The sequence below is a fragment of the Ictidomys tridecemlineatus genome, chromosome 3, assembly GCF_052094955.1.
Source record: "Ictidomys tridecemlineatus isolate mIctTri1 chromosome 3, mIctTri1.hap1, whole genome shotgun sequence".
NCBI classification, from domain to species: Eukaryota; Metazoa; Chordata; class Mammalia; order Rodentia; family Sciuridae; genus Ictidomys; species Ictidomys tridecemlineatus.
The window spans coordinates 213,414,859-213,430,973 of NC_135479.1; the positions used below are offsets into that span (position 1 = coordinate 213,414,859).

Below are 16,115 nucleotides of genomic sequence, written 5' to 3' on the forward strand. Positions count from 1 at the left end.
ATTCTGAGATCTTCTGGTGCCATCCCCAAAGTCTGGATAACTGCTTTCCTATAGGGACATGGGCTCAGGGACAGATAACTCTACCAAGGGTGGGGAAGAAAGGTGACCCTGTTTCCCTGAGATTAGGGAAAGGGAGAGATTAGGGAGGAGGAGAGAGAGGAAGAGAAAGAAACAGGTCCATTGTAAAAACCAGTAGCAGTAGCAGAGCAGCAAGGGCCAAGTCCAAGCCTAAAGTGGACCCTGTTACAGGAGCAAACTCAATGCATACACAGAGTAGTGAGAGAAACTTCTAGAACCTGTGTGAGCCATGGTGCTAGCTCAGCTGGGGACAAGCTCAGCTGGAGAGGGGAGCAGCTCTGTGGGGGAGGAGGAGGGCTCTGCCCAGATGCAGGCTCTGGGGTGGCACTGGGTCACTGTCGAGGGAACAGAGGGGGCACAAGAGACCAAGGCCAGGTGGAGCACAGCACAGGGGCACCTAAGCCCAGGTCAGGGAGGGCAGTCCTGGCACAGCAGGTGCAGGGCAAGGGGGCCTTTGGGGACACAGGTGGACAGTTTCCCATGACAGAGGTCTTGCTGGAGGGCGAGGGGGGAGGGCACATGCAGGTCAGTGAGGGAAGTCAACAGAGCTCAGGCTCTGACCAGCCCAGGGGTCTCAGCAGCTGTGAGGCCTGAGGCTGGGCCCAGGGCCAGGGAAACTTGGCATCCTGCAACTGTAATGGGGCTCGGCCTCAGGGCTGGGCAATCTGTGAGGAGTGGGGGACAGGGCCAAGGCAGCTACATGGCCAGGCGAGCCCGGCTGCATCCCTCCTCAGGTGCAAGGCAGGTCTTTGGTGCACACCCAGGTGTGGGGTCACTTGAGGTCAGACAGGTGGCACCTCACACCATTATGAAGGGACAGGAAGGCTTTGGATTCCAAGACCAGGACCTCCTGACATGGTCCTCCCAGTCCCAGCCGTAGGACGAGTAGCTGAGAGATCCCCCTCATAGGCCAAGGGCAGTTCTGTGGCACTTCTAGGGAGTGGGAGTCAAGGTCAGGGTCCAGCACAGGGTCAGAATGAAGGCTGCTGCCTAGGGCCCAGAGTCTCCTTCCCAGGGGGAGGACACCAAGCAACCCCACCCTGTGGGCACAGGGGACTCCTGGCTTTGCACCATGACAGGGCAGACGCCCCTTAGGACGGTCCCCGTGGGGGCCGAGTGGTGGCCCACCCTGGGCACACTTGGGCCTTCTCAGTGTGAGTGCAGAGCCAGGCTGCCCCAGGGAGGGCGGGCCACAGCCTCCCCTCAGAGGCCGGGACTCCGAATGGGACGGGAGGTCAGTGACACTCGTTGATGGCTCATACAGCAGACCCGTGTTCATGAAGGAGAAGAGGGAAGAAGGCCATGGAAGGGTCTCGGGGTTACACTTGACCTGCCAACACATACAAGAAGCTCCCATTTGTGAGGGGACTGCTGACTTCTCTCTGCCCAAGGAAGGCAGGCCCAGCTTTTTAACAACGTGCATGTGACATGGTTCTCAGAACTTAGGAGGGAGGAGCCAAGGGGAGGAACACAGGGCAGAGGCGTGGCAGGAAGAACGGTCCTCATGCTGAGCATGAGAGCTTTATTCGTTAGACAGCAGACCCTGGACACGAGTGTTCAGCTGACGCGCTTGCCCAGAGCAGGGGGAGCCGTGACGAGCAGCCCCCTCTGCCAGCCACCATCCACAGGCAGGTGCCATCCCAGGCCACAGAGAGCAGAGCTTCAGAACGTGCATTCTGGGGACAAAGCACAGAAGTTAGGGTGAGCGGTGCCACCTCCACCCACCCTGCCGAGCCTGGATGCCAAGGCAGGGTGGTCTCCAAGGCAGCGCCTCTCTGAAGCCGCCCCCGGGTTCCAGGGAAACACAGAGTGTCCCCACAGCCTGTGAGGACAGCTGCCTCTCCCATGGAGGGTCACTAGGGGAAACAACTGGACCCAGGTCATCAGGGCAGGGGAGAAGTGAGGTGTGCCTTGGCAGGACCCCTGGCCAGCACTCAGAGAAGAGGCGGAGTCCCCAGAGGGCAGGCAGAGGAAGGGGGACAGCCAGCAGGGGCTTGGCCAGCTCCGTGGCTGGTCTCAAGCCTTCTCCGGCCCTCCTCCCTGGCTGTGCTCAGGACGGAGGCAAACGCCATCCTTGGTCAGAGGCTGCAGCAGCTGGAGCTCAGCCTCCTCCCTGCCGCCCCAGGACAAAGCCAAGTCTGGCCCCTTGGCTCTGACTCCAGGAAGGTGCTTCGGGAAGGCAGGTCCTGAGAAGGTGAGCTGGCCCCTGGGAGGCCAGATGGCTCTCAGCAGACAGGCACTCCCAAGACCTGGTGGGTGGGGCCCAGATGGAGCCAGGATGGCAAACCACCTGTGCTCACGCCATCTGTGGTTGGCTCAGGCACAGGGCCCTCCCAGAGCAAGAGGGGGCTGTGCTGCACCCCCACTGACCCCTGGTCCACTGAGGGAGGAGGGAGGAGAGGCACACCCAGTGGGCAGTCAGCAGCAGGTTGGGGTGCAGGGAGGCACCAGGGCACCACACCAGCATGGCCACCAGTTGCTGTGAGCAAGTCACAGATGACAGGGATCCTGGGTGCTTGGTTTGCAGAAAATAGCCTCAAAAGTCAGCTCAGCATTCCACACCTGCACATCTCCCCTTCTCTGTGGGACAGTTTAATCTGGTTCCTTCTACAGGATTCCTTAACCTAGAACATCTTTTAACAGTGTCCCTTTTATATTGTATAGAAAGGGGACAAAAGGGACCAGCCAGTGGCTACCAGCTGCTCACAGCAGGGGGCCCCTGATAAGAGGCTCTCCACACAGACAGTCACAGTGACAGTGCTGGTTGTCCTGCACAAGCCCAGACACTTGGGCCTTCCTGGGAGTCTTCATGCCTCTACTAGGGCCCAGGCAGGACGAGGGTCTTGAGACGCCAGGCACTTGTGGTCACCATCCTGGGCCTTACCTGTCTCCTGCAGAGGCTTGAAGCACCAGGGCACCCCTGGAGTCTTGGAGTCAAAGCAGCAGCCACGGTTATTGCAGTCCTCCTTGCCAATGGCAGGGTAGCCACAGTCCACTCTCTCACTGCCCGGGATGGCACACTGGCTTTCCACTGCTCAAACAACACCAGGTCAGTGCCAGAGCCCCCAGGGCTTGGGGCCAGGTGTTGGCCTCAGTCTGAAGTTCACATCCTCCCTTAGCCCACTCTGAGCTCAGAGATGGTGTCTCCCTGCCCCTGGAGCATGGGCTGTCCCCAGGAATGAAGGACCTGGGCTGTTGAAGGCCACACCCGGGGACCCAGTGTGGCCCTGCTGGCTCTCATTGGCATGCTCCCTGCACCTTGTCAGGACGTCTGGGACCTCAGCAGGCCCTGGGGAATCCCAGTCCCCAGAGCCCAGACCAGGCGCCCCTCCTTGTTTGAGCAGCAACACCTGCCCCTTGTCTAGAAATGGCCATGTGCAGGACATGCCCTGTCCTCGGGAAGCCAGCCAGGTGCTGGTGCTGTAGCTGCTCCTCGGCATCCGCCACCCACAGCCTCTGCTTGTCACGACATGGCTGTACCTTGGGCTCCAACATGCAGCCTCTACTCCAGTGCTTCCCAGGGCCATGCCCGTTGCAATCCCTGGCAATCTCTGAAATCCACCAGGGCCTGGCTCTACCCTGAGATGGTCTTACAGGAGGAGCTGACCAGCCCCCAGGTGACCCTGGTGGGTGGCCCACTTTGGGAGCTGCTGCCTGAGCCTGCTCTGGGTTGGGAACCTGGTGAGGTCACCCCCTCGTGCCCTCAGACTTGGCCCCAACACCGCCTGAGCTGCAAAGCCATGGTGGCAGGAAGACAGTCGGCAGAGCCACGTTCTGGACCAGTCCCTTCCTCCTCTCTTTTGTCAACTGCCAGCATGTTGGGCAAAGTCCTATGGTATGATCAGAAACCTCTGGTAAAGAAGGCACCACGGTGGGAGTTGGGTGCCAGCTGTCCCCCAGGGCCACCCTGGGTGCAATCGAGTTTTCAAGCCTGACCTGCAGGGGGGCTGCCTTAGAGATGCTGACTCTTTGAGCTTCAGTTTCCTGACTGTGACACAGGGACAATGAGACCCTCTATGTGGGGCTGCTGCAAGAACAGGTCTGAATCTGACAAATGGTGATCACTAAGTTGACGTGGAGTAGAAGCATGAGGGTTTCTCAACTCTGGAGCCCACAGAAGGGCACCCTGCCTGCAAGTCTCTCCCTCTCTTGTGTCCCCACCCTGCCATCAGGGACCAGAGTGGTACTCACACAGGCCGATGTACTCCTCAGCCCTTCCAGAGGACCCCAGGGCCAGGACCAGCAGCAGCACCCAAAGTGCTCTGGCCTCCATGACAGTGGGCGTCCTGAGGACCACACACAGGATGTGTCATTGCACAAGAAGGGCCCATTTATACCCCTGTGTTTTCACAGTTTTCTGGGTTGTTTGCTTGGGGAGGGCCCTCCAGAGCCCAGCTCCACCCACCTTTCTTTCCCCTGGCCACAACTGCAAAGCACCAGAGGCTGGCAGCCCTGTAGGGAGGGCCACTGGGGTGGACTCTGCTCTGGGGCTGATGCTCCTCCATCCAGGAGGCAGGACGCAGGTTGGGGCATCTCAGCTGCAGGAAGGGAGGAGGGCTCAGCGTGGGGCGGGAGGGCTGCCTCTACCAGCACTGGGTCCCTGACACTAAGGCTGCCATTCTCAGCCACCAGGCCAGGAGCCATGCAGAAGGGCCCTGCCCACCAACAGGCCCCTGAATCCAGAGCTGGAAAGCAGGCAGCACCTGAGTCAGGTTCTGACATCCTCCCAGGAGTCTTGAAAGGTGGGTTTTTTTGTTTTGTTTTGTTTTGCTTTTTTCTATCAAAACCTGTTTCACTCTTAACTACATGTTAATAAATATAGGAATACACTTAAACTATGCATTTAAATAAAAAGATACATAAACTTGGTTTCAAAATCAAATAATAGAAGAGACCCTTCCTGCCCAGAAACATCTATTTCTAACACCTACCGTCTCTGGATCTAAGCACATAAGCACCAGATGGGCAACTCAGGGACACCTCTCCACTGAGCCACATCCTCAGCCCTATTTTTTGTATGTATCTTTTTTTTTTTTTTTTAATTTAGAGACAGAGTCTAACTGAGTTACTTATTGCCTCACTTTTGTTGCGACTGGCTTGAACCCGTGATCCTCCTGCCTCAGCCTCCAAAGCTGCTGGGATTATAGCCGTGTGCCACCACACCTGTCCTAAGCACGTTTTTATCACAAATGTACATCTTTTCCCAGAATTCTTTTTCTTTCCCTTCCCTTTTTTTCCTTATTCTTCTTTCTCTTTTTCTCCTCCTCCTCCTCCTTCTTCTTTCTCTCCCTCCTCTCCCTCTCCTCCTCCTCCTTTTCTTCCTCCCCTCCTCTCCTCCTTCTACACAAGTGCTGACCCCTGGAACCTGACTTATAGCAGCCTACCTACATGAGCTGGAGAGACTTAAACCTGAGAAACAGGCTCAACCTGCATGAGCCATGAAGACCTTGCCCCCTCTGGCAGACCAGTCCCCTCTGCAGGGCCCCGGGTGCCAACCCCAGCTCTCAGGAAGAGGGGGTTGTGGGGATCAGGGGCTGATCTCAGTCCCAGGCCCTTTTGATACTGGTGACCGCCAGGTCCCCTCTGTCTTTGCTGAGGTGCTGTGATGACATTTGAGGCTCTTGCAGGGACCCACCTGGAAATCCTCAGGGCACATTCTGTGCCTCGTGCCACCACACGGGCATGTTTGAATGACCCCCTTATTTGAGTGGTGGGGGTGTTGGTGGGCAGGGGACTCTGCAGAGGTGTCCTTCTCTGAGGGCCCAGGGGAGCCAGGCTGGGTGCTTCCTGGGAATTGGGATGTGTGCTGTCAGGGGACATGTTCCTGTGCCAAGGAGCCCTCCACAGTGGACTGAGGTGACGGCCACACCTGGCTTGCTCCTGCTGTGAAGGCCTTGAGGAGGACGGTGAGAGCCTGCTGCATTGTTCCCAGGCACTTGCTTTTCTGCAAAGGGACAGCTGACCCTGGGTTACCACAAGGTGACACACTAGGCTCTGACAGGAGTGACAGATCTGACGGCTGTGGCCTAGGTAGGCATGGGCAGAGCTGGGCTGCATCAGGTGGACAGTTGGGTCCTCGGAGGAAGGGGTCTTGGGCTAGCCCCTGGCCCTGGAGAGCTGGAGGTCTGCAGGCGGAGACCCTGCATGTGAGGTCTCCACCTTCTGTTCTCACGAGCACCCTGCCCAGGGACCACACCACTTCCACTCCTGCACCCTCTCTGCCTCCCTGGCCCCCAGGGGAAGCCAAGTCCCAGGAGTTAAGTAGAACCAGGGCCACTGCCCCAGAGCCCCACCCTGACAGCTGGCTGCTTGTGGCGCCAGCACCAGGTAAGCAAGCCCCCGCCTCTCTCCTCTCCTCCCATCCCTACAGAGTCACCCAGCATGTGCAGAGAGGACTGTCTGCGACCCTCCCCTGCCTACTCCTCCCACCCCACGTCTTGCATGCTGCTGTTCGAGGGCAGGCCGGGCCTCCTGCATGGGTTGGAGAAGCAGCAGTCTGGCCCTGGTGCGGGGTCTGCAAACTTCCACCTCTGGAACTCATCATCACTGGCACATATGTAACAAGGACAGGCTGACCATGGACCAGGCACTCAGCCTACAGATGCTGGAGCCTCGGGACCCCAGGCAGAGCCCTAAGAGCCCACAGCCCAGTGAGGAAGAACCATTCTGGAGGAATGAATGGTGGTGCAGTATGGCAAGAGCTGGCAGCAGGGGTGACATCCTACCGGGGGCTGAGGGACGGATAGGAGTCCACCAGATGGGGGAGGGTCAGAAGGGCATTCCAGACTCGGCCACAACTGCCTGCCTGGCACTTCTCCCTCTTGTGGCGCAGACAGGGCTGGATGCTCCATGTTCCCTCTCCACTCTCTAGTGCTGTCACTCTCTGTTACTGGAACCGGCAGAGCCAGGTGGAGGAGGAAGGTGCTCAGACAGGACAACACCCCTCTGGAGCTCCTGCTGACCAGCTGTCACCTGCTCTCAGACACCCTGGGCATGGTCCTGCCTCTGCACAGAGCTCCCTCCTGCCTCCCAGACCTTCCTGAGTGCTCAGGACCAGAATGTGCATGTTCTGGGAGACAAACACAGCAGCTGCTCAGGGGAGCACCTGTCTTTTGACACATGGCCTGTGGGGACCAGGAACCATGTGGGCTAGGAACCATGCAAATGGGACACACCAACTGCAAATGGGGGCCCCCCTCACTGGGCCATGTCCACCCACCTTGGAAGACACATGAAGCCCCGGTGTTCAGGGACAACCAGGTCCAGCTCGGGGAACACTTGGTGATGCTCTCGCCAGTCTGTGGACCACCACGGTGACCCTAAGCTCAGAGCTGCCGCGGCAGACGGTGTTGAAGAGTCAGGAATGGCGCGGCTGCTGGCGCGGGCTCATCCCCACGTGGAGCAGGGACCTGGGCTGAGGGCAGGGAGGGCTGAGGGGCAGAGCAGCAGCACCCCTTCCTGGACCACAGCTTCCCGGGCCGGCACAGCAGTCTCTGGGCTCCTATCCCACGTGCTGCCGGGGGGGTGGGATTCCTCGACCGCACCTCCTCTGACTCTGGTTCTGCTCCCGACACTCCTTCACCACTCTGCCTTCTCACAAACGTGGCAGTGTCTTTGGTTCCTGAGACAAGGTCTCTTCATGACTCAATGTCTCTCCGGTGCCAGGTCTAGGATGGCTGCCGGTTCTCCTGCGCTCCACAGCCTGTTTCTGCTTCCTAGACCTGCCCAGACCCACCCCTAGGAGGCAGGCAGGTCCTGAGGGCTCATTCTGGTGCTTGCTAGATGTTAGATTCTCCAGAGGCAGATCCCAGACTCCTGTGGCCCCCAACTATGGTGGCATGTGCCAAGCTCTCTTGTGGTACCACTAGGATATTTCTCACTAGAAGTGACCAGAGAGAGTCACATCTCCCTTGGAGCAAGATGGCCGTGGGGGAACTCACAGCACATCAACAGATCTCTTGAAAAATTCTCACAGATCATGGTCTCCAAAATCCACTTTCCTTGAGCCTTTTATAAGTTTCAGTTAGGTAAAATATTTGGGGTTCATCTAACCATCCACAGCTAGATTGTTTTTCTGATCTGTCACCTGACTATGAAGTGTGTGCGGTGTCTGCTGACGTCTCAGCTAAGCCACACAGTCGCCTCACTGCACTGAGAATATGAGGCACAGCCAAAATAGAACTGTATTTACTCACTGGATTCTGCATTTAGAAATGAGAAGTTGTAAATGTGATTTCTTGAGAGCCTCTTGTGGGCAGATTATGTGACAGGCTCTGTAAAGGAGGCAAATCACGTTCCCAGTTCCGACACATGAGCTTCTTAGTAGAGCGGAAAGCTGGATACGAACACAAAGTATCTACTGTACTGAGGGAGCTGAGGGAAGAGCCAGTGAGTGGGGAAAGTGGCTGGATATCAGCCTTGTTCCGGGCAACGTGGCCGTTTTTAAGGTTCAATCTTTAAGGTGAGATTGCAATAAGTCACTGAGTCGATCTTAAAACAGGAGATGGGAACGTGATTCAACCAGTTGGCAGTCTGGGTTCACCAGCTGCTGGGCCAAGGGGGAGGCTGCGAGTCTACACCTTCTGACCCCCTCCTGGGGTTTGAGTACACCTTTTATAGTCCAAAACCATTTCAAAGCTCAAGTGGCTGTTGCTATGATTCAAAACCATAAGCAAACGTCATGAGATCTAAAACCATGAGCAGAACAGTGAGTGGAATGGTTACTAACGTCTAGATAATCAATCTCGGACAGGGTACCTTGTCCAAGAAAAGTGGGAACCAAAGAGAGCACTTTTACATTGTATAAGAATTGTCATTCTGTCTTTCCAAACATGTTGTGCCAAGTGACTGTTGATGGGCACAGAGGTGGGCTTTCCATGGCAGAAGCATTTCTTACATGACGTGGAGTCTCGGGGAAAAATGGAGTTGGTTTGGGCCTTGTCCATATAGCCCGGCCCACAACATAAAGAAACCCATACTGTTTCAAAAGGAGGGAGTAGAAGTGCTTCTCAATACAGGAATAAATTAAAGAAATATTATATACCTGATAAAGAAGTGATTGTACTTCATTGATATGGACTCCAAAAGCTAAATACAAGATACAAATTGAAAATGCAACATAGCATTTCTGATTACCATGATGATTTTCTTTCATTTCTTTTAATACTGGAATGGAACCCAGAAGGACTTAACCACCGAGCCATATCCCACACCCTTTTCTTTATTTTTTATTTTGAGACAGGGTCTCACTAAGTAGCTTAGGCCCTCACTAATATGCCGAGGCTGGTCTAGAACTTGTGATTATCCTGCTTCAGCCTCCTTAGCCACTGGGATTGTTACTGAAAGTTCCATCCTTCCCTGGTGCCTATTCAATAAAGGAGGACATGGTTTTGAGGAAAAAGAAAAAGTTTTATTGCTTTCCTAGCAAAGGAGAAACAGGGGACTCCTGTCCCCAAGGCTGTGATTCTGCCCATCCAGGAAATGGGGCGGGGGGACTTTAAAAGAAGTGATTCAAAGCTACAGTTCACATGTTCTCTGTTCAGTTTGTAATTCACTTGTTAATTGGGAGATAGTCATTTCTGCGATCTACTGGTGCCATTCCCAAAGTCTGGATTACTCCATTCCTCTGGTAGGTGCCTGTTCAGGGACAGATACCTCTGCCTAGGATGAAAAATAAAGGTAATCCTGTTTCCCCTGAGAATAGGGAGGAGCAGGGAGAGAGGAAGGACAGAAACATGTCTTTTAAAAGTAAGTGGCAGAGAAGCTAGGGCTATATTCAAAGCCTAATGTCAAATTCTACATTCCGTTTCTATGGAAAATGGGTACAGCATTTCCAAGCTGCTTCCAGCTAGAGAGGGGGAAGTTGGGGGAAGTGACTCAAAGTCCTTGTTCTCTGTCAGGTGGGGCGAAGGCGGTTAAGGGATTCAGCATCAGAACAGGTCTGAGGTCCACAGTGACTGATGCCAGGTGACTGGACAAGGTGTACATAGGGCAGGGCTTATTCACAACAATAAAATAGACAGCAACTGTTTTATAATCAATAAGCACAAGAGCAATTAGTATTTCAGCCAGTCTCTGAAAACCATGAGGACAGTGACTCATAATCATATCAGTGAAAAACAGATTGGAGTTTACCTAGTTTATCTACATAGGATGTTAGGAAGAATGGATGTTGTAGGTCTCTGAGATCAGGCTCAAATTGACTCAGGATGAACTTGTGACTCTAGAGTCCTTTGTGATAGGACTTATTAGACACACCCATGTAAGAACTCTTTCTTTATAACCTCCAGTTATTTACTTTTGGTAGGGCTGCACAGGTGTACATCTCAAGTTATACTGAACGAGCTATTGTCTCTCCTAAATGTCCATGTAGGACTATGCTTAGACTACGCTCTCCTGCCAGGTATTTAAGACCAAGTTGGTCAAAACTGACCTTGTTCCTATCTACTGCTAAGAGTCAGCTGAGATTCCTCAGAGATGATAACTCTTGGGGACCTGTGCAAAGCCTCTTGGGTCCTTTGGCTTTTCCGTACAAGTGGTGGTGCCATCTTCCGGAATGGGTCAGCGTCTTGCCGATCACATATGGATTCTCTTGGAAGCATCAGGGTTATTTCCCTACCCAATGACCCTCCTCTTTGCAAAATGTGCACTGATTGGCTTCCTATTCTCTAGGGTCCTCTTCATCCCCCTTATCAATGCATCAGCTGACTCACCAGACTTGCAAGGTCCCATTGGGATTCCATCATTCTCTGGATCCTCAAGGACCTTAAAGTCCAAGGGCCAAAATGTTGGCTGTTTTTTCCCTTGGCCCTTCTACTTCTTTCACTTTCATCTCCAAGTTTAGGTTTTAACACCCAGCAGGCCAGTATCCCCAGTCTTGCAGTAGGAGTAATGGGTTTTAACTTCCATGTCTGTAATTTTACTTTTTCCATTTTTTTTTGGAGGGGGGTGGTATTAATACTGGAAGTCAGCATTATAACCTGTCTGTCCTGTAAGTGATGGATTATTATCTCAAATTAACTCAGGTTGTTTTATTAGAAGCAGTATCTCTGCAAAACACTAATAGGCAATAGTTATAAGATTCACAAAGAATGCATAAAATTAAACTAACAGAACAAAAACATATTTAGTTTGTGTAATAACTATGAACCAAGAAAACTGATTTTTATAATCTTAAAACCTTTACTTAGTGATGTATTATATCCCTTGTTTATTTTGAGATCACAGTAATCTTTACAACAAAAATTGATATTTTGAGTACGACTTTAGATGAACTTAAGTCTAGCATATGATGGAGCCATTCTAACATGGAGCAAGGTGAGAGGCAGAGTCTTATTGCAGGTAAGGTGAGAACCTTGACAAATATCAGAATAAAACGTTATATCTGGAACGTGAATCAAACAAAGGCTAAGAGAGTTTTAACTTTCTTTTTGTGGAAAAAGTGGCAAAATGCTCTCATGTTTTACAATGTTTTAAACAGACTGGGCTCTCCTTAATACCTTCCAAAAATACATTGAAATTCCTATTCCAGTGTGAAGAATAACATAACATTTTGTATATAACTTATTGATAACAGACTACCTTTATCCACTTATAAAACATTAAATGACATAAATAAATGCCAACCATATTTATTTCTGTATAAATCTGAAGGAAACTATTGCTACAGACAATGTTAGTTTGGAGAGCACTAACTTGGTAAAGTGCTCTCCTAAGATTTACACTTAATCAAGTTTAACTTTTAAAGTAAAATTAAAATCCATAGTGTGTGGTAACAACAATCACATGGGTTAGCTGTACCAGCAAAAAAATCAAAGAATAGCCCGAAATCTCTTATACCTTTAGGAAACAGTGTTAAAGATCGGAAATCGACTTAGTCAAAGCAAATAGATATAATATAGGCCTCAAATGATGTTGTGGCCCTTTAATTTCAGATACAGTGTATAAAAGAGAGCACTTATTGGCAAACTTGCCACCAAACCTAGATAAACTTTCATTTCACGAACTTTAACATAACACTTAGACAGATATAGTTCTCAGATGAATATGTATACCTATTCGCATATGTTTAGGGTGTCAACTGTATTGTTATAGCCTACAATAATCATTCTTTATTTAACCACTCACAAAATAATCATTTGAAAGACAACAGACTCTAATTGCTTTAAGGCATAGTATCCCTGAGTAATAAAACCTAACAGATACCAGAAAATTATCTTGATAGATACGAGCAGATGGATATTTCAGAATCTGATTTATATCAGTACATTCAGAATTTAATAACTTTGCGTAATTATAACCACATACAAACATTTTGAAACATGCTTCCCACTAACCTTCCGCAACTTACTCTGACATCCTACAACTTGTTTACTTCCTTAGTTCTGTCATTTTTCTGCTTGAACTTTAGCACAAGGATATTACTTTACCAGACAAAATACTTTCTCATCCAGAAACATTTTTTTTACCTTCTAATTTTCTGCACTCAAGTAGATTCCCATATCCATAATTTCCTATATCTCTTTTCTTGTTCGGACACTTTCTTAAATTCAAAACAATCCAATGAATGTTTTCTGTGCATGTAATTTACACAACAAATTTCATCCAGGACAGGAATCAGATAACCTGGCATATACAGAAACTGTGCCTTAGTCTTTTTCTCCCAGGTGACATTCAAAGGGTTGGAGCACAGGACATTTTAAGCCTGACCTGTCTCCCTTATCACTATCACCATGCCATCAACTTTAAGTGTACGCAGAGGATTCTCTCGGGTCTTTGGCTTACACTAGGCATATGCAATGGAGGAGGCCGTTCCATCCTTTTATTTAGGCTTCCTTGAAGGTCACTCTGCAGAGGCTACCACCATGACAATGTTAGCCTTAGTTTCTTTCTTTTTTTTAAAATTTCTTTTCTGGGTACAATTGTTTATTCTACCAGTCTCCCCAGATGTTTAGTTTGATGGGATATGCTATGGCAAGAATTGATCTGTCCCAGTGATGGATATCTTCTTGCCAAATTAGGTGTTTGGTCAGATCTTAAAAGGGGAGACTATTCTGTTCTCAGGCCACAGACAGTGCTGGAACCTACTTCCATGTCCTACTTCCATGCCAGCAGCCTCCATACCCCATGGGCCAAGGGTCCTGGAAGGCCAGGTTCTCTTTGTCCATTTCTCTGCTGGCAGGCAGCTCTCCTGGGTTTCTGCGGGGCTTGGGGATGGTGTCCTTGACCCACAGGGAGGGGATCTGCAGCTGCCTGGGACCAGGCTGAGGAGCAGTGCTGGGGGCCAGCTCTGGGTTTAAAAGATTAAATATTTTCTACTCTTTCTTCTGTGGTTCAGCTATCCTTCCCCACCAGACTCCTTAATCATGCAACTGCATAAATGCCTGTACATACAGAATCTCTTTCATGTACTTTACCCCAAAAGATCAACTTCAACTTCAAGATTGTACAATAATCCAGAAAAACCATTCAAAGGCAATCCTCTTTCTCTTAGAGAGGCTTATCCTTAAAGGTGGCCCATTTAGCTAAGAACTCTGTACTCAAGAGACTACCAGGAAGCATGGCCCTTGTCTTTAATGGCCAGAAACAGAAACAGACGAAAAACAAAAACAAAGCAAACAATCAGACAAGAAAGCATCACTGAAATGAGTGTTGACAGATAGGAACCTTTAAAACAGACAGACCTGCGTGTACACATTTCTTCTTTACCTTTGACAGACCAACTCCAACTTCAAGAGTGTATAATAATCCAGGAAGCTATTCAAAAACTAAATGGTGGACTGGGGTTGTGGCTCAGTGGTAGAGCACTTGTCTAGCATGTGTGACGAACTGTGTTCAATTCTCGGTATCGCATATAAACAATGAACTGTTATAGTTAAAGCTTCGTCCCAGGGTTTCATAAACTGACTTCCAGACCACTCACGCATAATCGAATCGAGCCTTTATTGAAGCACACCCGTAGCAGCTGACCAGAACATAAAGCTGTTCCCCTGATCAGCCCTGAACAATTGCAAGGACACTCCTTATAAGCCTGAAAACCACAAAAGGGATGTTCAGGGGGTCCAGCCAATGCAAGCCAGCCAGGTTACAGAAGCGGGACAGTGCAGTCAAGCGGAGGGAAGTCTAACCAATCACAGTTAGCCCAGTCACCCCAGTTACAGAAACAATGCCTCATTAGGTAGTTCCATGTTCTTAAAGGTTGCTATAGCAAAAGGAGAAGAACATCTTGCCCCAGTCAGGACCCTTCTACCTGGCCTGGTTGTTTTACAGGATGAAGTCATAAACAAAATGGAGTCACATTTGCTCCTACTATCACAGAACAAAATAAACGAATAAATGAAGTTCCATCTATCTATATATATCCAAATGGCTACAGTAAAACACTATCTTAGACTTATACCTATAGGTGGCTCTTTTACTTACTTTATCTTGACAGACCAACTCTAATTGCAAGATTGACCAAAAAAGAAACAGAGAAAGACAACCCGAGAGGAGCCCTAAAACCAGGGTGGACAGAGAGAACCTTTAAGTTGAGCAGCCAAGATCTTTCCTAAGACACTACCTATGGAATCAATGCAGTATTGGCCATGTCTTAAAGGGGGCAGTAACAGAAACAAACAAAACACCCTCAACCAGAGGGAATTCCCAAACCCAAGACCAACAAACAGCTGAGAACCTAGAACAGATCAGAAGGGAGTAAATATCCCTAGGATTCCGAGTCCCACTTAACCATGACTCCTACACTAACAGTACCACAAATGTCCCCAATAAGAAAGACCAGAAGTGTGGAACCAAGGGTCTAGGTGTGTACACCAGGGGACTTATCAAATGGCCAATGTTGTCACAACTTTTCTGAGTTCCGTTTCCTTTTTCTCAAAGTGGACCATGATGGAGCAACTTGGACCATTCAGGGAGAGAAGCTAAGAGTTCTCCAGAGCAAAAGGAGCTTTAGCAGTTGGTGGGACAGTCCCTTAATCCCTCCCTTTACTTACAGGAACAGCTCCTCTGGTTCACCCTGAGGCAAACTCACCCAACTCCTAACTCTCCTGCATTTGGCTCTCCACAAGTTCACCAGCACCTTGAATTCTCAGCATGGAAGTGGGGATTCCTTGGAGAGTCTGGCCTACCCAAGAAACTGGAGTGGGAGCTGCTCTCAGGGAAAGAAGCTGACTAAAACAGGAACTGGTGTTGAGAAGTGGGGCTGTTGCTGTGATCAACCTCTCCATGTGGTCCAGGAGCTTTTAAGGCCTTTTGGACTTGGTGGGAAGAATTTTGTGATACTTAGCTTGCACTTGCTGGAAATGCTTTAGGTTGTTTAAGCTTACCGGCTGATTCTGGTGGGAGCTCAGAAGACCAGAATGCTAACAGGACCGTGGGCAGTGAAGAAAGGGCTCAAGAGAGTTTAGTGGAAAAAGAGGACACTAAATGGTAAATGGACTAGAGGCCCTTCATATTATGTTCTGGCTGAGAAGTTGTCTGCATCTTCCCCGTATCCTGAGACTTTCTGTGAGGCTGATTTTAAAAGCAATGGGCTTCTTAATCTGACAGAAGAAATTTCTAAGCAGCTTAGCATTCAGGCAGTGGCACGGATGCTGCTGGTGGCTTTTAGCCAAAATTATTGTGATAATCAGGAGCAGAAAGCAGGGGGAAAAAGATTTGGAAAACTTGGACTTGATGGAGTCGAGTCAAAAACTTGGTGGCAATAAAACTGGGGCTAATGAATCTGCAGTTTTATAGACATTGCAGCCACTAAAGAAATGCAAAGACTTTGCCCAGAGACCACAGAAAGGTGGTTTGAGGGCATCTCAGGAATTGACAAGACCACACCCACCTCAGACTCAAAGGAGTAAAAGTGAAAATTCTCTTGGGAAGAGACCAGAGAACACAAGGCCTCCTTGTGCACCCTTCTTGCACAAGGTGGCCCAGGAGGGTTATTCAACATGCTCAGCCACCCAGGCTCTCAGAGGCTGCTGCAGCCAGGGTCCCTGGGGGCTTGGCTACTCCTTGAGATGGCAGCAGACCTTGGCATCAACCACTCG

The 16,115-nt window shown here is 50.2% G+C and overlaps 1 protein-coding gene and 1 long non-coding RNA gene across 2 annotated transcripts; one reads left to right on the plus strand and one right to left on the minus strand.

Moving 5' to 3' along the window:
- Positions 1-1,562: 1,562 nt before the first annotated feature.
- Positions 1,563-4,428, minus strand: LOC144376520 (trefoil factor 3-like). The gene is made up of 3 exons (XM_078044693.1): positions 4,270-4,428; positions 2,963-3,109; positions 1,563-1,754 (listed from the first exon to the last, which is right to left on the minus strand). The coding sequence occupies exons 1-3, from the start codon at positions 4,349-4,351 to the stop codon at positions 1,741-1,743; spliced, it is 243 nt and encodes an 80-aa protein (XP_077900819.1). The 5' UTR covers positions 4,352-4,428; the 3' UTR covers positions 1,563-1,740.
- LOC144376521 (uncharacterized) lies at positions 3,086-9,132 on the plus strand. Its single transcript, XR_013437079.1, has 2 exons — positions 3,086-4,820; positions 6,449-9,132. It is a non-coding gene; the product is annotated as an uncharacterized LOC144376521 (long non-coding RNA).
- The last annotated feature ends 6,983 nt before the right edge of the window (positions 9,133-16,115 follow it).